Raw genomic sequence first — 24298 nt, forward strand, 5'->3', positions numbered from 1 at the left:
GTGACTATTGAAACAAAGTTAAGAGTCATATAATATATTTTAATTATTTACCAAAACCCACAATCACCACCAACTATCACAAAAAAACAATTTTCTTAAATTTGTAGTTGGGAAACTGAGCAGTGGTTCTTAAATCTAGATGTAAATTAAAATTACTTGGGAAACTTAAAAATATCTATGCCAGGGCCCTCCTCCAAACAATTTAAATCAGAATCTCTGTAGGCATCAAGGTTGAGAACCACAGAAATAACCATCCTTTTTCTACTAAGATAAAGCTAAGTCTTTCTCATACAGTCATGCTACACTTCCATTTAAAATACACCTACTGCAACCAAGAAAAAGAAAAAAGTCATCTATGTTTGCTTAGGATATTCAACCGTAGCAATGAGTACATTCATTTTACGAATTTATTTTACCCTTACAAAGTAAGTTCCATAGCAAATTTCTACAAGTCCTCAGTATAGAATACTCAAAAAACTCTTTTTTAGTTGACATGGCTTTGATATTTTTTTTTTGAACAAGAAGTTTTAAAAGTTTACTATGAAAATTCTATTTTAATCTGTTCCTAATTGAGAAATCAGCAACAGCAATTACATATTTTTAAAGGAAGTTACTATACTTACCAACACATTTTCTGTACCCATTTCATAATCAGGTAGGTTACTAGCATTTTCTAGTTTAGATGGCCAAAGCCCCACCATTCTCTGCAACTGGACAATAAGTTTAAGCCCTGGTAATAATTCTAAACCCAAGCCTGGCCACAAGCCCTTTTCTGCCAAACACAAGATTTACTTTAGAGAATCTATACCTGGATGACAGTACCACATGTCAATTACAAGATAGGTATTCCTTTAGAGTCAATTCTGACATCACAGGACCTGAAAAACAGCTGCTTGGTATCTAGATCATTTGGACACTGCATTAAAACTACTGCACATTGATAAACTATTTGTTCAGTCAGAGAGAAAGGGCATAAAGTGACAAAGCAAAAAAGAGAGACATATATTTCTTGTGAAAGCATAAAAGGATAAAATGAAATGGAGACATGTAGAAAAACTAAGGGCTTTTTGCTCTGGACAATCAACTTCACAAGCTACCAAAAATACTGTCAATTACATCAGAGAAGAGGTAAAAAGGAAGCGGACCATTTTTAAAAAATATATAGTGTATATGTGTGTATCTTCCTTGAGCATCTTGGAAAAGAGAAATGCACAAACTTTCTTGTCACTTCCAAATTCAACACAGTACAAAGCAAAGAAACTTTTATTACTACACTCACACAAGTAATGATTAAGCGTCCTGACGTTTACCCTGGTAGCTTAAGATGATCAAATACTAGTTTCCACAGAAGAGCTGTTCTAACTTCCTAATCCTCTTCAAAGGATAAAAGGGGGGGGAAAAACTCATTAAGTGCTTAGCACTGCCACTTCATTTCAAATGTCATTTTTGTCCTTGGGTGAATGTACCTAACACTAAAACATGACCCAGCAATAGTCTTCTATTTGGTTTGACTAGTATCACTTAAACAGCTTAATACAGAACAACGCTTTAACAGCTTTCTTATCTGACACAAATTTAACTCTAAGATCACATGACATAACTCTAAATAATTTACAAATATGTTAAGAACTCACCAATCTGTCAATCATTTTAGAGAGTCCATGTAACAAAGAAGCAATATAATATTTACAACCAGAAACTGCACTGACTGATAGACACATTAGTTTGTTAAGCTCTATCTGAAAACACGCTGTTTTATTAAAACAAAAACCAACAAACTTAGATTAAATCTCAAGTTATGTGGTTTACAGCCAGGTCTTACAAGTAGCACACAGATTTCCTTTCTTGCAGACAAGTTAATATGCAGGAAGAACCCAAGAAGAGCACACTAACAATCTCACAAATTGTACCTTCTGGACTACAAATAAGTCCTGAAATTCACCTGAAAAATGGCAAGGAGTTACCAGAGAGATTATGTAGTGGCCTTGATTTTTATTTTTCTCTATCTAGAATTCTACAAATTCTAAAATTTATCAATTGATGTATCTTTTAAATAAACAGCACCAGTTTTGCCCATTGATACAATCAAAATTTGACTTTCTCAGTTCTTAGTTCACAAGTTTATTATGAAAAACACTGCAGTGCTCTTGTGCAGTAACATAGCCTTACAGGAGGGAAAAAAAAAAACACTTCTGTTCAAACCAACTCACCAGGTTCCGACAATGACAAAGAACAACATGAGGCTGAGACTGAGAAGGGAAATAAACTGAGTGCAGACAAATCATACAATTAAATTAAATGGTATCCCTGAAAATAAACAAAACGATTTCGAAATTCACAAGTAGAGGGGAGGCCTTGGTACTTATTTTTAAAAATGTTCATTAAGCTCCAATGATTGTTTGTTGCTATCCTTATCTACAGTCATGCTGAGTAAAGCTATAGCTAAATGGAAGTTAAATTGTATTCACGAGGTGTTAATGTTTACATCTTATTATCTGCAGTCTCTCAGAGAAAGCAAAAGTAACTACAAATAGCGCTATGCCAGAAACTGGTTTCTTGACCAACAATGTCGCTTCAGCATGCAATGAACTGGTTCATTCTAAAGTGGTCACGGCTGTTGATGACAAGAGGCTTTGTATTTTTTATATGGCACATCTTTTGGTCCGTGTGAAAACAAGTTTTTTGAATGTTAACTATTCTCTGACACTTTGGAGTTACTGTTGCTCTTCCCATTTCCATTAGGTCAATATATGGTTCATGGCAATACTGTACAAGTTTAAAATTTCATTACAGGAAGTAGTCTGGGGTACGACGAGTAACATGTGGCTCGCCTCTGCGAGGTGCTGGGTCGAACTGCAAGCTGAAAAACAAGACATATTTGTTGTTTATACTGCAAGACATCAATGTACTGACAATCAAAATCAAGAACATTAGTCTTTCAAACTTGACACATTTTTTTCCTATCAAATTTCAGCTTGCCTTAATGTAACAAACTCTAATCGTAGCCTGGTTATGCATTTAATAAGGGTCTTCTAAATGCACGCCTCCTCAAGCCAAGGCAACTTCTGCCAGAGAGGATAAGCTTTTATGTATTGGGATTCCTTCTAAGATCATTTGAAAGAAGAGTTCTACTGAATAAATTAAAAAAATTTAAAGAGCCCAATGTACTATATCTGTAATCTCATCTTCAGGATATATTATTTTATTAACTCCACAATAAAAGCATGAGTTTAAAAATAAAACCCTAACAATTCATATTAGGGTCTATATAAGACAAGTTTCTGTTGACGTGTTTCAACATATTATAGGTCTGTTTCAAAGGAAACTTAAAAATCAAAATGGAATCTGGATTTAGATGAGTTCTTGAACTCTTAAACCTCCCATTAAAAGTATATATTCAAGTAATATCAACCAACTAGTCAGGCGTAAATACTTACAAAGAATATTTTAGAGTATCATCAAGTTCCATGATTGCGGCTTGGTTACCACAGCGATAACAATAGTTTGGAGCACTGAAAATGGTTACTACATTTCGGTCATGGCACCAGTTATATCCCTACACGAAAAAGAAAGGAGATAAAGATCTATTTTACTTCCTTATTTACACAACTAAATGTGACTCCCCTCAAGAAAGAAAAAAAGATCTCCCCTTCCCCTCAAAAGGCTTAAAAAATACTAATGCTTTGTTTCTGGATGATTTAATTATTTTTTGTACTCTACACAACTTTAAAAATATACATATATTTATTTTTTCCCCCAAATTACAAAACTAGTGTATTATAAAAAGAAAAGCCCTAAAAAATAGCACCAATCACCACAGAATAAACTGCTTCTTATGTATCTGGCCTTCTGTAAATAGCAGTATATCATCAGCCTCTATTATTGCAGTGGCCCTAAACATGATCCAACAATGAGCATATGGCCATTCCTTGTAGAGGCAGATACATACTCCTAGGAGACCAGAACCTTATTAATTCTCTCCTCAGTCATAGGTCAAGGTCCCCAAGTTGGTCACTGCCCAAGTACAAAGGAGAGATGCCTCTAGGATCTCCAGCCTCATTCTCTCAAAGTCCATCTGAATGCATGAGTTACTTTTTAAGTACTGTGCACAAATTTCTTTCCCTATATCTTTAGCAAAGTCAGACTTTATTGATGATAATCACAGAGTTGCAGTAATATTAATCTAAAGAGGACTCTAGAGGCCGGCCTCGTGGCACAGCAGTTAAGTGCGCATGCTCCAGGGCTCGCAGCCTGGGTTCAGATCCAGGGCGTGCACAGATGCAACCCTTGTCAGGCCATGCTGTGGCAGCGTCCCACATAAAGTGGAGGAAGATCGGCATGGATATTAGCCCAGGGTCAGTCTTCCTCAGCAAAAAGACTAGGATTGGCATGGATGTTAGCTCAGGGCTGATCTTCCTCACACACACAAAAAAACATAAATAAAATAAAATAAAATAAAGAGGACTCTAATTTTATAAGTATGCTAATCAATATTCTATACTAAGTATTTACCCCATTTCCCCTTTAGCTTCTTCTTTCAAATCACCTGTAATCCTACCATCCAAAGGACTACTTAAACATTTTGGTGTGTTTCTTTCCAACCTCTCCTCCACACACACACACATATTAAATATATGAAATAAACAAAATTGGGATCATAAAACGTTACATTTCCCTCTTCCCTGCATCTTACTTTCCTACCCTTAAATCCCAAACACCATCCAGTCATTAAGAATTCTCTGAAAACATGTTAATGATGCATTTCATTGTGATCAAAAGCTTGAGATTCTAATTCTAGTGTGCACCTACTGAAAATGCTGAGGCTATACTGGCAAACTCATCAGCAGGAATATATGGAATGTTCTCATTAATATCATTTAATTTAAAACTCCCTAATATCTTCCTTCATTAAGCTTACTTAAAAAGCAAATCAAGTTTCAAAGAACAGAACATACCTCCATCACCAGCTGGTGAGCTCTAGACACCAACGTGAGGCCATTGGCATGATTAAATGTCTCGGAAATATCTTGCCCAAAGGTGTAACCAGCTCCCCGAGGAGATATACCCCATCCGCCACGGTCATCTGGATCTGACCACAGCAAGTCACACATTGGACCCTAAAAAGCAAGTTAAGTTTTGAACTGCCTCTTGTAAAAATAACTAATACATAATTTTAGTAATTCACTAGAAGCAGTACCCTATTCAGTCACACTTTTTAAGTGGTGTTTGCTAAAAATAGTAAAATGTTTTGTAGTTGAAGTCAATTATCTGTGTCAAATAAATAGGAAACTATTTCCAGATGTCTGTAAGAGGTACAGCCTACATCAATGACCCCAACAGCAACAAGCTCTAACTAATCTGCCTATAGTATGCAAATTTCATGTTAGATAGTACAGTCTAGTAATTAAGGCAGAGGCTCTGAAGACAACCACCACCTAGGTCCTAAGCCCAGTCCTGGTGATGTGATCCTGGCAGGTTTCTCAATGGTGGCTTCTTCTGAAAAATAGGGTCAACAAGAGTGCTCACACAACATGGGGTCATTTTTGACAATTAAATGCAAGAATACATATAATGAACTAAGTTACAATTAAATTTTTCCTCTCTCTAAAATGTTTCCTGAGAAGATTTTATTATCAAATAAAAGTCAGTACCTCATGGGGAACTTCTTGTAGGCGATCAAGTGCTCGGATGTGATCCAGTGTATCTATGGATGGTGAGAGGCCACCATGTAGACAGAAGATCTGCAAAGTGTGGTTTATAATGTTAACTTCACCTAAAAGAAACTTTAAACATTCTGGAAGAAGCTGCAGGCAGTAGCCCATATCACTTGGCCCCACTGGTGTTTTTGTGTTCTGTCAGAACCAGTCTTATTTCTGCAAGGTCTATCTTTCTTCCAGCCTACTCTAAACTACTGAATACATGCTCCCTTTCTTCCTGATAAACCATCACTACTGCACCCAAACTCCACTTCAGTCAGTTCCTCCAAGAAAACGTTTCTCTGATCTTACCCTCACCACAGACTATTATCTTCCTTCTCATAGAATTTTCTTGCAATTTCTTCTGTGCACTCCCTCTACTTGGACCAGTAAATAACTAATTACATCTCTCAGACTTGTCCAGAAACAGCCTGAGAGAATAGATGGGCTACATCTTCATTTATGTGGTCCCAACATACAGTTAATTCAGTGCCTGATACAAACAAGGTACTACAAAAAGGCCCAAACGGGATGTGAGGGTGGAAAAATAAGTTACTGGCACCTAAACGTTAAGAAAGCAGATTCTTGAAAATAATCAGCAATATAAGTTTTAAGAAGACCCACATACCTGCCCATCCACTAAGGCAGTGAGAGGAAGATAGTCAAAAAGATCTGTAAAATATTTCCAAACATTTGCATTTCCATATTTCCTTAAACACTCGTCATAGAAACCATACACTTGTGTAATCTGTCTGCTCTCATGATTTCCTCGAAGAATGGTGATGCGTTCACGGTAGCGAACCTAAAACAAAACAGAAAACAACATGAACAGCTGGCTCCTTCAAAAACCAAATGACAATTCAGCAAACATTTTACAGGGAAATCCACAGTTCCAATTTTGTTGGAAAAAACATCCCACACCCCCAAATCACACTGAACTGAAACCATACATCTACAAACATTTGTCCATGGGGTATCTGCCAACCCCATCTCAACTAAAATCACTCTTGCTACCACCAACTTTACAAGCATAATCATTGACTGTAAAACTCCATGAATTTTTTTTTAGATTTCAATGATTTTGGGTAGATTTATACAGTTATGCAACCACCATCGCAATCCAGTTTTAGAATCTTTCCATTACCCTAAAAAAGACCCCTCATGCCTATCTGTAGTCACTCCCAACTCCCACTCCCAGCAACCACTGATTTACTTTCTGTCTCCTGAGATTTACTTTTTCTAGAAATTTCATATAAACGGAATCATACAATACATAGTCTTTTGCGTCTGGCTTCTTTCACTTAGCAGAACAGTTTTGAGGTTCATCTGTGTATAGACCAGTGGTTTCTTCCTTTTTATTGCTGCACAGTATTCCATTGTAAGGCTATACCACATTTTGTTTCTTTACTCACCAGCAGGATGAACATTTGGATTGTTTGCAGTTTTTGAACTAATAATGTTGCTATAACATTTGCATGTAAATTTTTTTGTGGGGAGGAAGATTAGCCCTAAGCTAACATCTGTTGCCAATCCTGTTTTGCTGAGGAAGATTGGCCCTGGGCTAACATCCGTGCCCATCTTCTTCTACTTCACATGTGGGATGCCTGCCACAGCATGGCCCAATAGGCAGTGCATAGGTCCACACCCAGGATCCGAACCCATGAACCCTGGGCGACCAAAGCAGAGCACGATAACTTAACCACTACGCCACTGGGCCAGCCCCTGCATTTAAGTTTTTATATGGACATATGTTTTCAGTTTTTATACGGACATATGTTTTCATTTCTCTTGGGTAGATTCCTAGTAAAGTATAACCGGTCATATGGTAGGAATAGGTTTAACTTTTTGAGAAACTGCCAAACTTTTTCAAAGTGGCTGGACCATTTTACATCCCCATCAACAATGTATGAGGGTTCTAGTCTCTCCACGAACTCACTAACACTCAGCCTTATTGACGGCCATTCTAATGGGTGTGACTGTGACTAATTTGCATTTCCCTGATGATCAGTGATTCTTGAGCATCTTTTCATGTGCTCATTGACCATTCATGTATCTTCTTGGGTGAAATATCTAATCAAATATTTTGTCTCTTTTAAAATTATTTGTCATCTTACTGAGTTATAACAGGTTTCAGAAAATATATGAATACAAATACTTTTTTCTTAGTGATATCTTTTGAAGAACAAAAAACCCTAATTTTGATGAAGTCCGACTTGTCAATTTTTTAATGGATCGTGCCTGTGGTATCATATCTGAGAAATCTTTGCCTAACTCAAGGTTACAAAGATTTTCTCCTACGTTTTATTCTAGAAGTTTCATAGCTTTAGCTCTTACATTTAGTTCTATGATCAATTTTGATCCATTTGTATGGTACGAGGTATCTAATTTCATTTTTTGCAGGTAGATAGCCAACTGTTTCAGTACTATTTGCTGAGGTTTCCTCCCCCTGACCGTACTAGTCTGCTAGGGCTGCCATAACAAAGTACCACAGACTGAGGGGCTTAAACAACAGAAATTCATTTCCTCTCAGTTCTAGAGGCTAGAAGTCCAAGATCAAGGTGTCAGTAGGGTTGATTTCTTCTGAAGGTCTCTCTCCTTAGCTAATAAATGGCCATCTTCTCCATGAAGTTCTCTCATCATCTTCCTTCTTCATCTGTGTCCTCATCTCTTATAAGGACACCTGTCATACTGGATCGGGGTCACCCATATGACCTCATTTTACCTTAATTACTTTTTTCATAATTTTATTTATTTATTTTTTCCCCCAAAGCCCCAATAGATAGTTGTATGCCATAGCTGCACATCCTTCCAGTCGCTGTTCGTGGGACGTGGCCTCAGCATGGCCATAGAAGCGGCACATCGGCGGGGCGCGCGCTCAGGATCCAAACCCAGGTCGCCAGCAGCGGAGCGCGCGCACTTAGCGGCTAAGCCACGGGGCCAGCCCTTAATTACCTCTTTAAAGGCCCCATCTCCAAATAGGGTCACATTCTGATGTACTGGGGATGAGGACTTCAACATATGAATGGGGGTGGGGGAAGGGAGGCACAATTCAGCACATAACACCTTGGAACATGAATTCTTAAAGGTAGCATATTCATTCTTCCTCTGAGCACTGGGATTCTTCCTGGGCTTTAAGTACAGGTTAGCTTTCAAGGCTGCTTTCATAGTATTTAGAGTCACAGGAGAAACTTTCCATCATTTAATCCAACTCTTGCATTTTATAGATACAGAACATAATGACTTCCAAAAATATTTTGTAGCACTTGACATGATCCAGACCAGTAGCTTCATGAACACACCCATCATATTAAGTGCCTAAAATTCAGCTCTTGTCAAAACCATATCTCACTGCTTCTCCAATATTAGAAGTCTCTGGCAGCCATTTTATCTTTCTACATATTCTTTAATAAAATCTTCTCCCCAAAAGGTAAAGTCAAACAATTTCTTTTAAGGGAAAGGCAGAAGCCTGCCATCCTAAAAGCTATTTACCATTTTGTGTTTCACCTTTAGATCTTCGTACATTTCCCAAAGCTGTCTGGTGTAAAGCAACTTGCTTTCTTCATCATTTCTATTGTTTTACATTATCATGTAATGTTTAATGGCTGCAAACTATTCCATCAAGATAAATCATAATTTAGATATTCACTTACTATTCGATATTTAGATCAATTCTTTTTCTGATATTAAAGATAATGCTACAATTCATGTTTTCACATAAAGGCCTTTTCCTCTTGACTTTCTCCTCAGTAAATTTTTAATTATAGGATTACTGTGTCAAAGGATATAAATATTCTGATATTGTATATGTTTTATTCCTTTATAATACTTCAAAAATATCCAGAAAGGTAATTACATTACCTCTCCACACCCCAATTTATCAAACTAAAATTTCTATTTGACCAGCCCTCTAACATTTTTCAAATAATGTGACTGAAGTATTCTCCTTCCTTAGAAAATAAGCTTTTTGTTTTTATTCTGCACAATCCCTTTACTCAGAATGAAGACAGACCTATGATTTATAAGTTCCAAACCTGAATACTTGCATTCCTAAACGCGGAGTTTTATTCTAAAACCTAACATTTAGATGGAGAAAATAAAAAATCACTGGAAAGAAAGAACATTCAAGAGGTCTGTCTTACCCAGTTCAAAACACCCAAACATAAAACTTACCTTAAGAGCTACAAGCAGAGTAACTGTTTCAACTGAATAATATCCTCTGTCAACATAATCTCCCATAAACAAGTAATTTGTATCTGGTGATTTGCCACCAATTCTAAACAGTTCCATGAGATCATGAAATTGCCCATGTACATCTCCACAGACAGTGACTGGACATCGAACCTCTTGCACATTGGATTCCTTTGTCAGGATTTCTTTAGCCTAGAGATGGAGAAAAACCAATACATTTGGCATTAAACAACATTAACAAAGATATGTTTACTCACATTTAACATAGCCTAAGGGGCAGACTCAGTGTAAGATGAAATTGCAGGTAATTATGATCCCACTAAAACAAGAGAGCAAGATATGGCTGGATTCTATCTACTGGCTATCTTGCCCCTGAAACCTAGAAAAAAATGTGTATCAAGATGCATAGCCCCGGGTCGGTCCCGTGGCTTAGCGGTTAAGTGCATGCGCTCCACACTGGCGGCCTGGGTTCGGATCCCGGGTGCACACTGACGCACCGCTTCTCCAGCCATGCTGAGGCCGCGTCCCACATACAGCAACTAGAAGGATGTGCAGCTATGACATACAACTATCTACTGGGGCTTTGGGGGAAAAATAAATAAATTAAGAAAAAAAAAAAAAAGATGCATAGCCCCATTTCTCTCTTCAGTATCAGGAGATTTTAGGCCTATCAGTTGCCATCTAATAACTAAATGCTAAAGAGATTGTTATTAGCAGCCATATAAGATCAATGAAAATGGAGCAAGACATTCAGGTATCTAGTTTCTTAGCTTCAGAGTTCTAACTATACTGCTGGCACGCCAGGATTCCAGGCTATGAGGAAAGCTTTCTTAGTCTTGCTTGACTTTTAATTTATGGAAAACATTAAAATTTTGTCTGTATTTTTTACATTCTATACTAAAATGAAAACTTCTTGTTTTACAGTTGTGGCTATTCAATATACACGGTTTTTATGCTGCTTTTAGAAAATTCTTTGGCAGCATATACATTCCCCCATGTAATCACAAATTCTAACACTTTTAAGCATAACATAACATTTCACTCAGTAGAAACCCTACCGTTCATTCAACACAGGTTTATTGATCATTTACTATATGCCAGATACTGTAAAGTGCACTGGGAGATAATCATTCATTTGCTCAACTATCTGAGTGATACTACGTGCCAGGTGCTGTGTTAGCCACTGGAGGTATAGTGAACAGGATAGGTAATTCCCATGGCGGGGGGTGCAGGGCGGGGGGGCGTGGATTTACAAGTAACCACATACAGACTGTGTTAAGTGCCATAAAAGAAAGGGAGAGAGTAATTGGTTGAGATCACTTTAAATAAGATATCACAACAAAGACGACAGCTCATAAAAGCACAATGGAGCAGGAGAAGCAGAAAATAAAATGACTGTTTACTAAAGAAAGGGCCAACTGCTAAGACATGCTAGAGTAAGCAGCAGTGTTCCGGGATCACAAACACTAGAATAGCTAGAAAACTGCTTGAGGTCCAAAGAATGGGGTGGGATGGGAAATGGGAGGAGATCCAATATAGGCAGATACAATCATGTCTATAAAGTCCCAGAAGTTAAGAGGAAAAGGTTAACATGGCTGAAGCATAGCACGCAAGACTAGAGAAGAGGGTAGACTGGGGTGGAAGTACTACTAAGACCAACTACTATGATTTTAGCACTGAAAGTCTCACATCCCAGGAAAGGCCCCAGCTGTGCCCAGACAAACCATGACAGCTGGTCACCCCAAGCGAGAAATGTAGGGAGAGAAAAGGATATGGATATGAACTGAAGAACAAGTTGAATCAAAGTAGTAGTAGAACAAAGATCCACTGGCAGAAAATATGATCAATGAATTTAGAATTTCAGAGGTAGGGCTATGGATGTGGATTTCTGAGATGGAGTAGAGCTTAAAGGCTACTAGTATTCAGTGACCAATCCACCAACAATTCTTGCCTAGTCTCCTTCTAAAACATATCTCAAATACATCTGCTTCTATCTTTTTCCCACTACCCTTGTATGCCACGATCATTTCACCTGGATTAACTCCATTTCCACTCTTCCTGCCTCCAATCTATTTTTCACGCAACAAAGTGACAGTTTAAAAAATGTTCATCATGGGGCCAGCCCCGTGGATTAGCAGTTAAGTGCGTGCGTTCCGCTGCTGGCGGCCGGGGTTCAGATCCCGGGCGCGCACTGACACACCACTTCTCCAGCCATGCTGAGGCCGAGTCCCACATACAGCAACTAGAAGGATGTGCAACTATGACATACAACTATCTGCTGGGGCTTTGGGGGGAAAAATAAATAAAAAAATGCTCATCAGATTCATTTTATTTAGCATTGCACACACAGCACCTTGCTAGAATAATGCTTGAGACACAGAGGCACTTAATATATATTTGTTGAGTGAGTCAAGAACTTAAACTGAAATACTGGATAAGTCATCTTCAGGGAAAGCCATGGATATCTCCCAGAACAACAGCAGAAGTACAGGCCTGGAAATTGGTACCAAGTTCTCTAGAGAACAAAGAAATAATAGGTAATAGCAGTAAGGAAAGATGCCTAGATATCTAGGTAAAGGGTAGAAGCCTGAAAAACACATGGAATTTTATCCTTGAGTAAAGGGAGGCAGCATCCATCCATCTGGGAGGACTATTAGAGAAGGTACATGACTTCCTCAGGGACAGCCAGATTTCAGTGACAGCAAGGTAAAAGAAATTAGTTCTGAAAATGGGTTAAAGGCATTTACTTCATACATTCAATCAACTTTATAGAGTATCTTCTATGTGCGACCAGAATGGTGTTCTAGTGGGAGGCTGGGTCAAGAGACAGCAACATACTGCAACACTGGGGTGAAATTACCATAATGAATTGTTGCTAATGAGCCACTGCTCATTACATTTTGAGTGACAATCAAGGATGACAAGGATTAGTTTTAAGGCAGGGGAATGCAAACTTAGCTGCACATTAAAAATCACTTGGGAAGCCCTTTAAAAAAAATCCAGATGCCTAGGGTACTCCTCTCCCAATTAAGTTAGAATCTTTGGGGGTGGGATCCAAGCATCAATAATTTTTTTCAAGTTTCCCCTCCCCATGCCACAATGGTGCTTTCTTACATGCAGCCAAGTTTAAGAACCACTATTTTCAAGTCAGCCAACATTTGTGTAGCCTATTTCAGGAAACTCACCAATCACTGACATCCCTAAATTAATTATTAATTTGATCTAACATTTTTAAGTTAAGAAAAAATTTCCACCGTCTCCAAGAGTAATTTCTTAAGAAAGATATATAACCCATCTCTCTAGGGTAATTCCAACCTCCTCTGATTTATTGTTACTAAAAAGCAGAAGTTCACTAGGCATATTCCATTACTAAGTCTGTTTGGCATTAACAGCATGTCTAGTCTTTTTAGCACCTAGTACATACTAATGAAAATAGTTGTAAATGAAATATAAGTCCTACTTCAAAGAAATTTGCAAAAATTTGGAAGCTTTGAAAGGACAATGACATAAGAAAACAGATGGTAACATATGTAAATCTTGCCATGATGTTATTATCATATCTAATTCTATCAGAAGTTAAATTTCAAAATACATCTTTTGACATTTGCTTACCTGTAAGGCTATTCTCTATATGAATGATAAAAAGTTGCCATTCATGACTGCCTAAAGTTCCTTATTACAATCTGCACAAAATTTCTATTAAAATCATGAAAGGAAAATTAAGCCTAAATGCTATTTGTTCCCTTTATTTCAAATTAGACAAATCACAATGATAAACACAGTATCTATCTTTAATTTTATCTTTAAAACTATACAAGTTATAGTAATACATTTTTGTAAAAAAACGTAAACAGCAGATAAAACTAAATGTCCCCTTTGACCACTCCACAATCTCTCTCCCCTTGGGCAAAGTAACCACCAACAGCATTCTGAGGCACAACCTTTCAAAACCTTGTTTACAAATTTTATAGATATATTATATGCCCACAGAAACATAATAGTTTTCCTTTGCATTTTTAAAGGAGAAACAATATTGTTCAGCAGCCTGCTTTTTTCGCTAACAATGTATCCCAGAGTTCATAATGCCTACATACAGACCTGGTTAATTTCTCATAGTGGATGTAGCATATTCCTTGAGGGATGACAATACTTTGGGGGAAGGGGGGTAAAAATACCACAATATATACCCTAGTATTTGTTCCCTTGTATATATATGCAGGCACATTTCCTGAAAGAAGATACTATGAAGTGGACCTATTAGTATATCTAGTAGTTTGCATTTTTTTTTTTTTTTTTTTTTGTGAGGAGATCAGCCCTGAGCTAACATCCGCCAATCCTCCTCTTTTTTTGCTGAGGAAGACGGCCCTGGGCTAACATCGGTGCCCATCTTCCTCCACTTTATATGGGACGCCGCCACAGCATGGCTTACCAAGCAGTACTTCGGTGCGCGCCCGGGATCCGAACCAGCGAACCCCGGGCCGCCGCAGCGGAGCACGCGCACTTAACCGCTTGCGCCACCGGGCCGGCCCCTAGTTTGCATTTTTTTATGTTGATACTACCAAACTGTCCTCCAAAAGGGAAAAGGTACTGTATATATAAAGTGAACATTTTTAACTTCGAAACCTGGGTAAGTCAAAGCTCTTTCTTTCCTTCCTGCCAAATTTCAGACCAGAACAACTGTAATTAAATCCTGGAGAAAACAGTAGTATGTATCAGACGCAATCAAGCCAATTATTAAGTACATTTTAACAACAAAAATTCAAGCTTACAAAGGACCAATTTTTAACATATTTTTTGTTTTTTGTCTCAACTTACTAGCTCTCAGGTGATCACTATAACCAAAATACGCTACTCCAGAACACCAGAACAATCAAGGCTGCAGATGTCCTTCTTAACGATTCTTTTACAATCAGGAAAACTAATCACAGAAAAAGAGAGGTCTGAGAGAAGCTGTACCATCACAAGGAGTCAGGCCTTCAAAGTTCCAGAAGCACCTAAGAGAACTCCTCTATGGGTCACCTAATAGGTCACCCAAGAGCCTCAAGGCCTTCAACTACCAGTCTCAAAAGTGGCTATACAACTTCAACTCTCTAATTTAATACTCAAAGTAAACGGTAGAACCAGACTTTTGAAGTAATTTAATTGACATTAGAGATTTTTAAATTTTTAATAACTCCCTTTTCCTCTCTGGTATTCTAACTCCTATAATTTAAAGCCTCATGTTACCTGAATTATGCACAAAAGCAAAACACACACACTTTAAACTTTTTTCTTCCCCTGAAACATTTTTCCAGGAGTTCAAATGTCTCAGCTAATATATTTAACATTTGAAAATAAATTAAGATCAAGTTTTTAAAAACTGTGTAATTAGCACCATACTGATTTTTTATTTATTAGAACCCTACTGAAATTCAAACAGTATAGACTGAAATGAATGAATTCAAGGAAAAGAGATTTTATATAAAACTTCCTAGTACAAGGCTAAAACTGAAATACGCTACTCCATAAGAGCTTATCACAAGTTGAAAGCTGAAATTTTATACAATCCTAAAATCCAAACAATTTGGAGATTCACTTGAAAGAAAGCCAATGTCCTCATAGCATTCTGAGTTCTAATTCAGAAATCTCACAATTTTATTTTTCAACATACTAAAAAACAATCAGTTGTAAGGTGAATTATCTATAGATTTGTTTCATATGGGCCATCCCTAACCACCATAATAATATGAAATTACAAACAGAGCAGACAAATTACACCTCATACATCATCTAAGCCAACAGCGCTCGAGGAAGACAAATAAAAGAGAAAAAAACATGAACCAACAGAGTCACCAACCACTTATGTATTAATTTCCTTAAGGGCACACAAAAGCGATATCATTTCTACTTGTACTGCAGGAAAAGTCATGCAACATACTTATGCATTTTTATTATTAAATCAAGCAAACACCTAAAAATACAAAATGATTACAACTATGTAAAAATTCTTTGTACAAAAAGATTGGAAAACATTAAAATGTTGAGATTGTTTATTTCAGCGGTAAAACTGTAAGAATATGGCTGTCTTAATCCTACCACCCACAAAAACTACTCATTTCTTTGTATTCCCTGCCCTGTATGTTTTTAACCTACATACAGATCTCATGTTTACAATCAGTCAACGTCTCATTTTGTGTCCTAATGTTTCATATTCACTAACCCAATTTCCTACAGCATTATAGTAATCATTTTAAACTGCTGTATGGTATCCTCTTGAACACATCTATACATGTATTACTGTTTATTTGAATTATATCTTTTCAGGAAATTTTCAATTGTGGGATTACAGAGCACAATAGCATGAACACTTTTTGGGCTTCCTATGTACTATTAAACTGGATTATGCCCAACTTGTCATGCACTAGTAAGTGGAAGAATGTACCCATTCTCCGCTATTTCAGATATAAAATGTTATCTCCTGATTTAACTGGCACTTGTCATTTTGAAGTTCAAACTTCTCTGCTTCTTTACTATCAGTTATTTCTTCTCTCATACAAATTGTCCACACATGTTCTTTGAGTATCTATTCATAGAGAGCTGATGTTTTTAGATATTTTCTATTAAAAATCTGCTGATTATTAATTCTAATGTTCACTGGAACTCTAGTTCAAGTAAACTTAACATTTCATACTCTAATCATAGTTGAGTACGTACTACTAATATAGCCAAAAAGACATAAGAGAAGGCTGAAAAATGCAATAATTAATTTTTGAATATTATTTTTCATTTTAAGTAGAATTGAAGATATCTGAAGACTTTCTAAAAAAGCAAAATAATTAAATTTGCAAACTAGAATAATTTTTTTCAATATCCTAAGAGATATCAAATTCATACTGCTTTTATGAAAGATAAAAGGTAGGCTTCTTTGATTTTCATAACTGCAAAAAAATTAAGGTTCATGATAAATTAGTCTATATGGCTAGATTTTTATTTTGGTGATACATAAGGTAGGACATATATTATATATGTATCTGGGGAATTACTAGCCTGGAAAGCAAATGAATCTTGAGTTAATTATTTTCAACTATCAAACCTTTCTTCATACTGAACAGATATTAGAACCTCTAATATTTTATAAAACATTTTGGTCTTCTTTGATTAAAATCTTAATGATTATACTTTACGGTCTAACCGAAAGAAAAAGGTCAGGGATGAAGGATAATTCTAAAATTGTATTAAAAGAAAATACATAATTTGGGCCAGCCCCACGGCTTAGCGCACGCTCCGCTGCTGGCGGCCCGGGGTTCGGATCCTGGGCGCGCACCGACGCACTGCTTCTCCAGCCATGCTGGGGCCGCGTCCCACATACAGCAGCTGGAAGGCTGTGCAGCTATGACATACGGCTATCTACTGGGGCTTTGCGGGGGGGGGGGGGGGGAGATAAATAAATAAATAAAAATTAAAAAAAAGAAAATACGTAATTTGATGTTTTTCCATCTGTTTCTGTCAAATAACCTTCAGCTCTAACCAAAATGAATGAACATTTTCTTTAAAGCCGGATATCTCACGTGCAAGAGACTGGCCTCGATCTTGACCAATTAACTCACACATGTGCATGAATTAAACATTTCCTATCATTCCTGCATAGGGAAAAAATTGTTAATCTACTAAACTGAGAAATGTTGTTATATACATAGTTGTTTAAAAAAATCTCACCACAACAATCCATCATGAACGAGATTCAACCACTCTGGGTCTCCAGGTGAGATGAGGTTTCCCCTCTCATCTGTAAAAGGTGACTTGGCGTAGATGGTCTTTAAGGTTCCTTCCATCACTAAAATTCTACTCAATCCTAACGCACTTCTTAAGCCTTTTTATTAAAAGTCAGAACCACTCCATACAAATAAATAGTGGGCATTACTGCTAGTTTACAGACGATGGGTGGCAGAGAAATAAAATTCACTTGATTACCACTAGCATAAACCTTCTAAAACTTTTCATATCTAGTGTTCAAGGCCAACCTCCTGACTAATCTGAAACTCTGCTATTAGAGCAAAAAACAAACCAACCCCTATGATAATGTTATTTAGACAAACCTAAATAGTCAAAACTTATAATGCATATAATGGGGCTTAATAAATTTTCGTTGAATCAATTCCAAAAACAAATGTACAGTGCCCCATACTTAATACCATCACCCACACTTTGACCTTTGTGAACTACACTTTGCATATGACTCTAGCTAGGTAAACAAACTCTATCTCCCAGGGGCACTCTAGAACAAAGGTTCTCAACCTTCTTTCAGCCTCCTCAACAACAGAAGGGTAAAAATTCCCATCTGTAGTAGTAACTAAATGACTAAGGCAGAGGTGGGGACAGGGAGTGCCCAAGTGGCTGGCCAGCTGGTCATGTACAGTTTAGAAAATACCCAGACTCAGATACACAAGTCTCTGTCACTGCTTTGTTCATCCATTCAAACCACAATACCGATACATAAATAGGCAATAACAACTTTGCATTGTGAAGAAATTAAGCAGTAAATCCCAGATTGTTCTTTACAGTTCTTTCAGAGCCCACCCCTCAGCCATTTATTGGCAGCCAGACCTCTACGTCAGCTTCTACCACTTTTGCTCCAGAAGAAATGGGGGAAAAAAGCTATTTAAAACAGCAAAAGCTAAACAAAATCTTCCCCTTCCTAGTTCTAGTCCAATTCAGATCTCACTTGTGTAGAAGAATGTAGGTTGAGGGTTTTTTAAGACAAGAATGGTAATAAGAAATGAGTAAAGAAAAAAAGTGGAAATAAGAGAGTCAAAGCAGAAAGATTAAAAAAAAAGGTTTATCTGCCACACATAACTTTTCCCAGCACCCTCAGTAAAGACCCTCTCCCCACCATTACCTCAACCCAAACGCAATATCTCCCGGTTTTCCTAGGTTATCTCCTCCAAACTAAACAAAATATTTCACAGGAAACTGACAAACTTGACTTACAGTGAGATAGGGGAAATATATGCTGCTATAAAAAAGGGGAACACTAGATGGGTGATACCAATATATTCCCATACACTCCTCCCAGGCCCATTTTTCTTTCTACAGCATGAGTTTCACCTTAGCCCTACTGCCAGTATGTGCAGACACAGAACTCCTGGCTCTGATGGAGAAAACAAAGGGAGAGTTCGGGGACTTATGTGTCTAAATAGTAGGACTGTGCACGTTTTCCGTGTTTCCTCATTAAGTTAACCCAAAACCAACTGCATTACTGCTTCATGCTTGAGAGATGATGAAACACACATAGGCACAAACAGGTTTAACTGTGTAAGCTATAAGGATAAAAAGAAAGGCACTTTACAAGCTGTAATGAACAATATAAATGCCAGTTATGCTTTATTAGAATATTTCAGAGCTCAGTCTCTGGATCATGATTTACACTACCTGTGAATACAAAGAAAATGAATTGGGGTTTTTATCTCACTATCTGAGGGACAAACGTAGTTAGCCATATCCAAAACCAAAGAATAATTACTGTTTCCTCCTCCAGGACAAAGTGAGACAACTGTATGTGACATGAATAGGAAGCTTTCAAGCAATCAGAATAAAAATAATTTATTTTTTTAAATTTTACTTCATTTTACAGAACTGTTGATTCTACAATTCAGTTTGGCCCAATTCACCTGCATCTTTCATTATTAACACTATCTCAGAACAAAGAAAAGGGGGCTCTGAAGCAAGACTAGAACATTGGGCTTAAAATCCATAAACCTAGGTAATCTCAATTTAGCCCCATAGTCATTTTATCTGCCTGAGTCTCTGATTTATATCTATAACTGAGAACAATAACTGTCTCAGAAACTTGTTAAGAGAACTGTGTATTTGAAAGTATGATGAAAATAATATTCTGTATCATGCCTCCTCTCCAACTGTTTGTTCTGGATATTCAAATTACTTTTATGGAAATGAGCCAACAGACATACAGACTGACAAAAATATATTACCCATTTCATACAGGAATTTAACCTTGGTCAAATATTTTGCAGCTCATCCAATTAGAAAGAAGAGGTTTGCTTTTTCCATACTCATGTAACAAATGTTAACACTAAGTGAAGCCGTAATGACCGCATTTTATTTATAGTGCTTGTAGAGCAACGGAAAACAGCAGCATACCTACGTAAAGAACTCCTTCGAAAAAAAATCTGGCTATCAAACAACATTCTCCACAAGTTTGGTAAGACCTGAAAGCACAAAGCCAAAAAAACACACCTAAATTAAGCCACTGCTGAAGTCACATAATAAAAGATTGTTTACTGTAGTTAACGCAATACCAAGCTGATACTATTTACTTCTTTAAATCTGTAGATGGAAACATACCAGTCCAGTGACATAGATGTAGTAAGGCTACCGACTATAGAACTGTGCCTGAGACAAAACTGCATTCATTCTCTCACCACAAATTTTTAAACAATCAAGAAATTATGATCCCCAAAATGGTAAGGTATACTGCACACACAATAATCTTGGCTTTGATATAAACCTTAATTACATCTTGAGAAAAAAAGCCTAAACAGTTAATAACATAAAAACCATATTCACCTTTGTCTATACACACTTGGATTCTCCGCATTTTGAACACCTACCACTGTTAACTGTTGATGGGATACCATAATAATGGTCTCTCTTATGGTATACTTCCACCTTTACGATTTATATTTAAATATTTCATTCAGATTAAGCATCTTCAGATGGATAGAAGGAAGTCTTTTATATTATTCCTTCTTATAATCAAAGAAATTATCAACTATCACCAAATAGCTATCCCTAACAAGTATCTCTTCTTTAAAGAAAGAAAAAACTATTATACTAATAAAAAAAAATTTTCCCTCCAGATTTTCAAAATATGTAGCTTTCACCAGATGTGCTATTGGCCATACAAATATTAACAGGGAAAAGAGAACTTTTGTTTTATTAGAAAAACTTGGACAAAAGATTATTTCAAGTCATGCATCCTAACATCCCACATACCTAAAAAGCTGCCTTCAAATTAATTTAGTTTGGAAAGTTAATATAGTTCCAAAAGTTGAAATACAAGTTAAAAACAGTATGAAAGCTGTGTGATATCCTCCCAAAAGGATCCATTTCTTGGAAACCTAACTTCAAATATTATTTCCATCATTTTGGCTCTAAGAACTAAAATCTGGACACACTGGACGAGCAATGGAGATCTAAGCATGAATTAATCGCACTACATCTTCGTTTTACAAAGATGTGGGAAACAGTGAATATTTACCAGAAGCATCAAAGCTTCAGCCACCCCAGCTTAACATCCAAAGTTATCTTCTAGTCTCCAATACAAACCCTCTACTTCTGTGGTCCGTCTACTATCAATTGCCAACTAGATTCAGTCACCTTGAGACTAAGTATGATTATTCTTCATTGCTTTTCATTCCTAAGAGTAAGCAATCTTGGATATTCAATAGGTGTTCAATATTTATACACTAAGTTCTAATTTACAATGGAATTGTATAATCTCAGAAAATTAGAAGGGACCCTGGAACATCCATTTTAACTCTTTATTTTACAGACAGGAAAATGTGGAGCAAGTGAAGTGGTTGCCCGAAGGTCAGTCACAATTATGCACTCTACGGCAGAAAGAGGATTAGTGTCCAGGTCTAACTTGAAGTCCAGTGGTCTCCCAATTACATCATTACCTCTCTTCTAATGTTTTCTACACAAATGACTGGTCATCTAGCCAACTGCTGACTCAGTCTTTATATAGAGTAAGTACTAAACTCTAAAAGTCATTAAAACCAGCACTTATAGTACCTAGAAATTAAGACCTAACAATATACATTAAATAATTTTTAAAAGCCTATTTCTAAACCTTTAAAACAAATACCATCCTCACTTGATGCAAGAGAATTAAGGGTCAAGAAGCAACAAAGAGTACACGCTACCCCTAAAATTCGGCTCTAGGAGATGATGTGTCACCTCATCCACTAGTAGGAGAGTTTTGTTCAGGCTTGGGATAAATAAATCTGAATTTGACTCACTTAAGTTGCAATTAATCACAACACAGTTGCTGAAAAAGCCTGTTTTAGGAGCATATACATCAAACTCATGAACCTAATTTTCACATCAAACCACAAACGAGTCAGCAGAATTGCTCTCTAATAACTCTCTTCACTAATATGAGATGCTGATATTCCACAATTCTGTACTAAAACGAAATGCTGCAAAGTTAATTTTGAAAAGGAAAGTCAAAATATTCATAGTGGAGATAGCATTTTCTATACTTTAGAAAACTGAGTTATAAGACTTCAAAAATACAGCATAGCTAACAGCTCAATAGGCTGTTTCCACAACCCTTAGGGAAAAACAAAACAGAATTAGATAATTTAAAATGGATTTATTAAGTGGATTACAACATTCTATTTTCAACATCTGTGAGATAAATTATTCAAACACTAAGCACAATGTCTGGAATACAGTAGCGGTAAATCGACAGCTATTATTACTGCTGCTACTACTACTTAAAGCCAGAAAAATACAAACAAGTAACTTTTCCAACAAAGAGCCAAGATATAAAATTTACTGCTTAGTTTATATTGCTCATTTTAAAAAATAAATGGCAAAATGCCAAGTACATTAACCTTAAAGAAGGGTTTCACACTACCCAATTTGAGTCAGCATATAAACCATAGATTAAACTGACACTTGATTTCCAATCCCAAAGCTCCTTATTAAGTATGACTCACCAAATTCTCCATTTCTTCCAACTTTGAAAAATAAACTATACTCCTTCCCTGTAACTACCACCATGACCTTCGTAGAAATTAGATTAGAAATTCATTTTTAAATTCTTAAAAAACACGCTTTAAATAAGTCTCTGGAAAAGACTGCTCGATGAATTTAACACAAACCACCCAGGGTAGTCCTAAAGTTGTGTGACCTTTAGCTAGGTCCTGGGATCTGGCCTACAAGCCTGCCTTTGGGGGGACCCTCTGGACAGCTTTGGACCCAAATATCAGGCCTGAGTACAAGCAGAAAGCCTCTTACCCACCTCACAGGCGAGTCCTAGGTCCCATTCCCAGGCCGCAGAACCCAAGCGATCTATCCGGATTTCAAAACCCTCCCCGACCCCGACACGCACGGTCGCCGCTACCCCGCCACCTCGCCCAGCGCCCAGGCCCGGAGGCTCCGAAGCCCCGGAGCCGGCTGAGCGGCGCCATTTTAGGCGGCGACAACCAATCCCTGCGCGGGAGGCAGGGGGCGCCGGGTCGCCCGGGAGCCGCGCCGGGCGTCGGTCTGGGCGGCTCGGGGGGCCCGGGCCGGCGCCTCCGCCATGTTGCACCTCCCCACCGACACCGACACCGACACCGACGCCGCCGCCGCCGCCGCCGCCGCCGCCGCCGCCGCCGCCTCCTCCTCGGCGGCCTCGGCCGCGGCGGTGCGCGCAGCCGGAGTGCAGCTTACCTTCTCGCATAGGCTCTTGACCTGGGACTCGGACAGCTGCTTGCACTCGTTCAGCTGCTCGATCCACTGGTCCAGCTCCTTGGTGAACACCTTCTCGTCCATGATGCCACCCACCCGAACCGGCCGCCGCTCCGCGCTACTCCCGCGCCGCCGCCCGCACACGGGCCACACGCACACGCCGCTGCCGCTGCCGCTTCCCGGGGTACTTGTGTGGCGGCTGGTGGCTGCTCGGCGCTAGCGCTGACCCGTTGGCTCCCCCCGCAGTGCTCGGCCACCGGCCGCTGCCCTCCTCCGATCACTCTAGCCCGCGAGCTCGGTCTCTGTAATGGCGGCCGCCGGCGTGGTGACGTCACGCCCGGCGTCAGGAGGCGGCGGGGTGCGGAGGGGCAGCAGGGCCGAGACACCGGCTGCGCAACTGCGAAGCCAACCCTGGTCGGCCGCCAGACCCGAGTCGGGGCGGGAACTCGGGGCCAAGGCGCAGGCGCAACGTAGCCGGCTGGTAACAGGCACCTTCGCTTTTAGGGCGTGGTCCTCCAGAAGGGAGGGGTCGAGGGGGAAGGGAAGACCGAGTCAGAGCAAGCGCGGTGCTTCAGCCGGGAACCCGGCCGATCCCAGGGCCCTACGTCCTGCTCGGCGCGGGCGCGGGCCTGACGCAGGCGCAGTCCGGAGACTTTATCCCTAAGGTGGTAGGCGTCGGGTCGTCACCCGGCGACTGCCGCCAGGTCGCGGAAACGAGGATGGCGACCCCATGGGTCCTCCGTGGTGCAACAGCGCTCGAATTGCGTGGGATTCCCTCATCTTTGGGGGCAGGAGTCGGCGCCGAGTGGTTGGAGTGGCCGCCTCCGCCTCTGGGCGCGGCCAGCGCCTTGTAATTAGGTCGCTCGTAGGCGGAGGAGGGTGTACCTGCCCCGGGAGTGCCATACGGTGCGCCTGACTCCCCCGGCACACACCTGTCCGCGGGCCTAGGTGTG

General features: G+C 38.8%; 1 protein-coding gene across 1 annotated transcript; it reads right to left on the bottom strand.

The window, feature by feature from the left end:
• Window positions 1–2080: 2080 nt before the first annotated feature.
• On the bottom strand, window positions 2081–23665 carry PPP2CA (protein phosphatase 2 catalytic subunit alpha). Its single transcript, XM_058540430.1, has 7 exons — window positions 23328–23665; window positions 9867–10076; window positions 6325–6498; window positions 5652–5741; window positions 4956–5117; window positions 3438–3556; window positions 2081–2860 (listed from the first exon to the last, which is right to left on the bottom strand). Exons 1-7 carry the CDS (start codon window positions 23427–23429, stop codon window positions 2788–2790), a joined length of 930 nt encoding a protein of 309 aa, XP_058396413.1. The 5' UTR covers window positions 23430–23665; the 3' UTR covers window positions 2081–2787.
• Between the last annotated feature and the right edge of the window lie 633 nt (window positions 23666–24298).

The sequence above is a fragment of the Diceros bicornis genome, chromosome 1, assembly GCF_020826845.1.
Source record: "Diceros bicornis minor isolate mBicDic1 chromosome 1, mDicBic1.mat.cur, whole genome shotgun sequence".
NCBI classification, from domain to species: domain Eukaryota; kingdom Metazoa; phylum Chordata; class Mammalia; order Perissodactyla; family Rhinocerotidae; genus Diceros; species Diceros bicornis.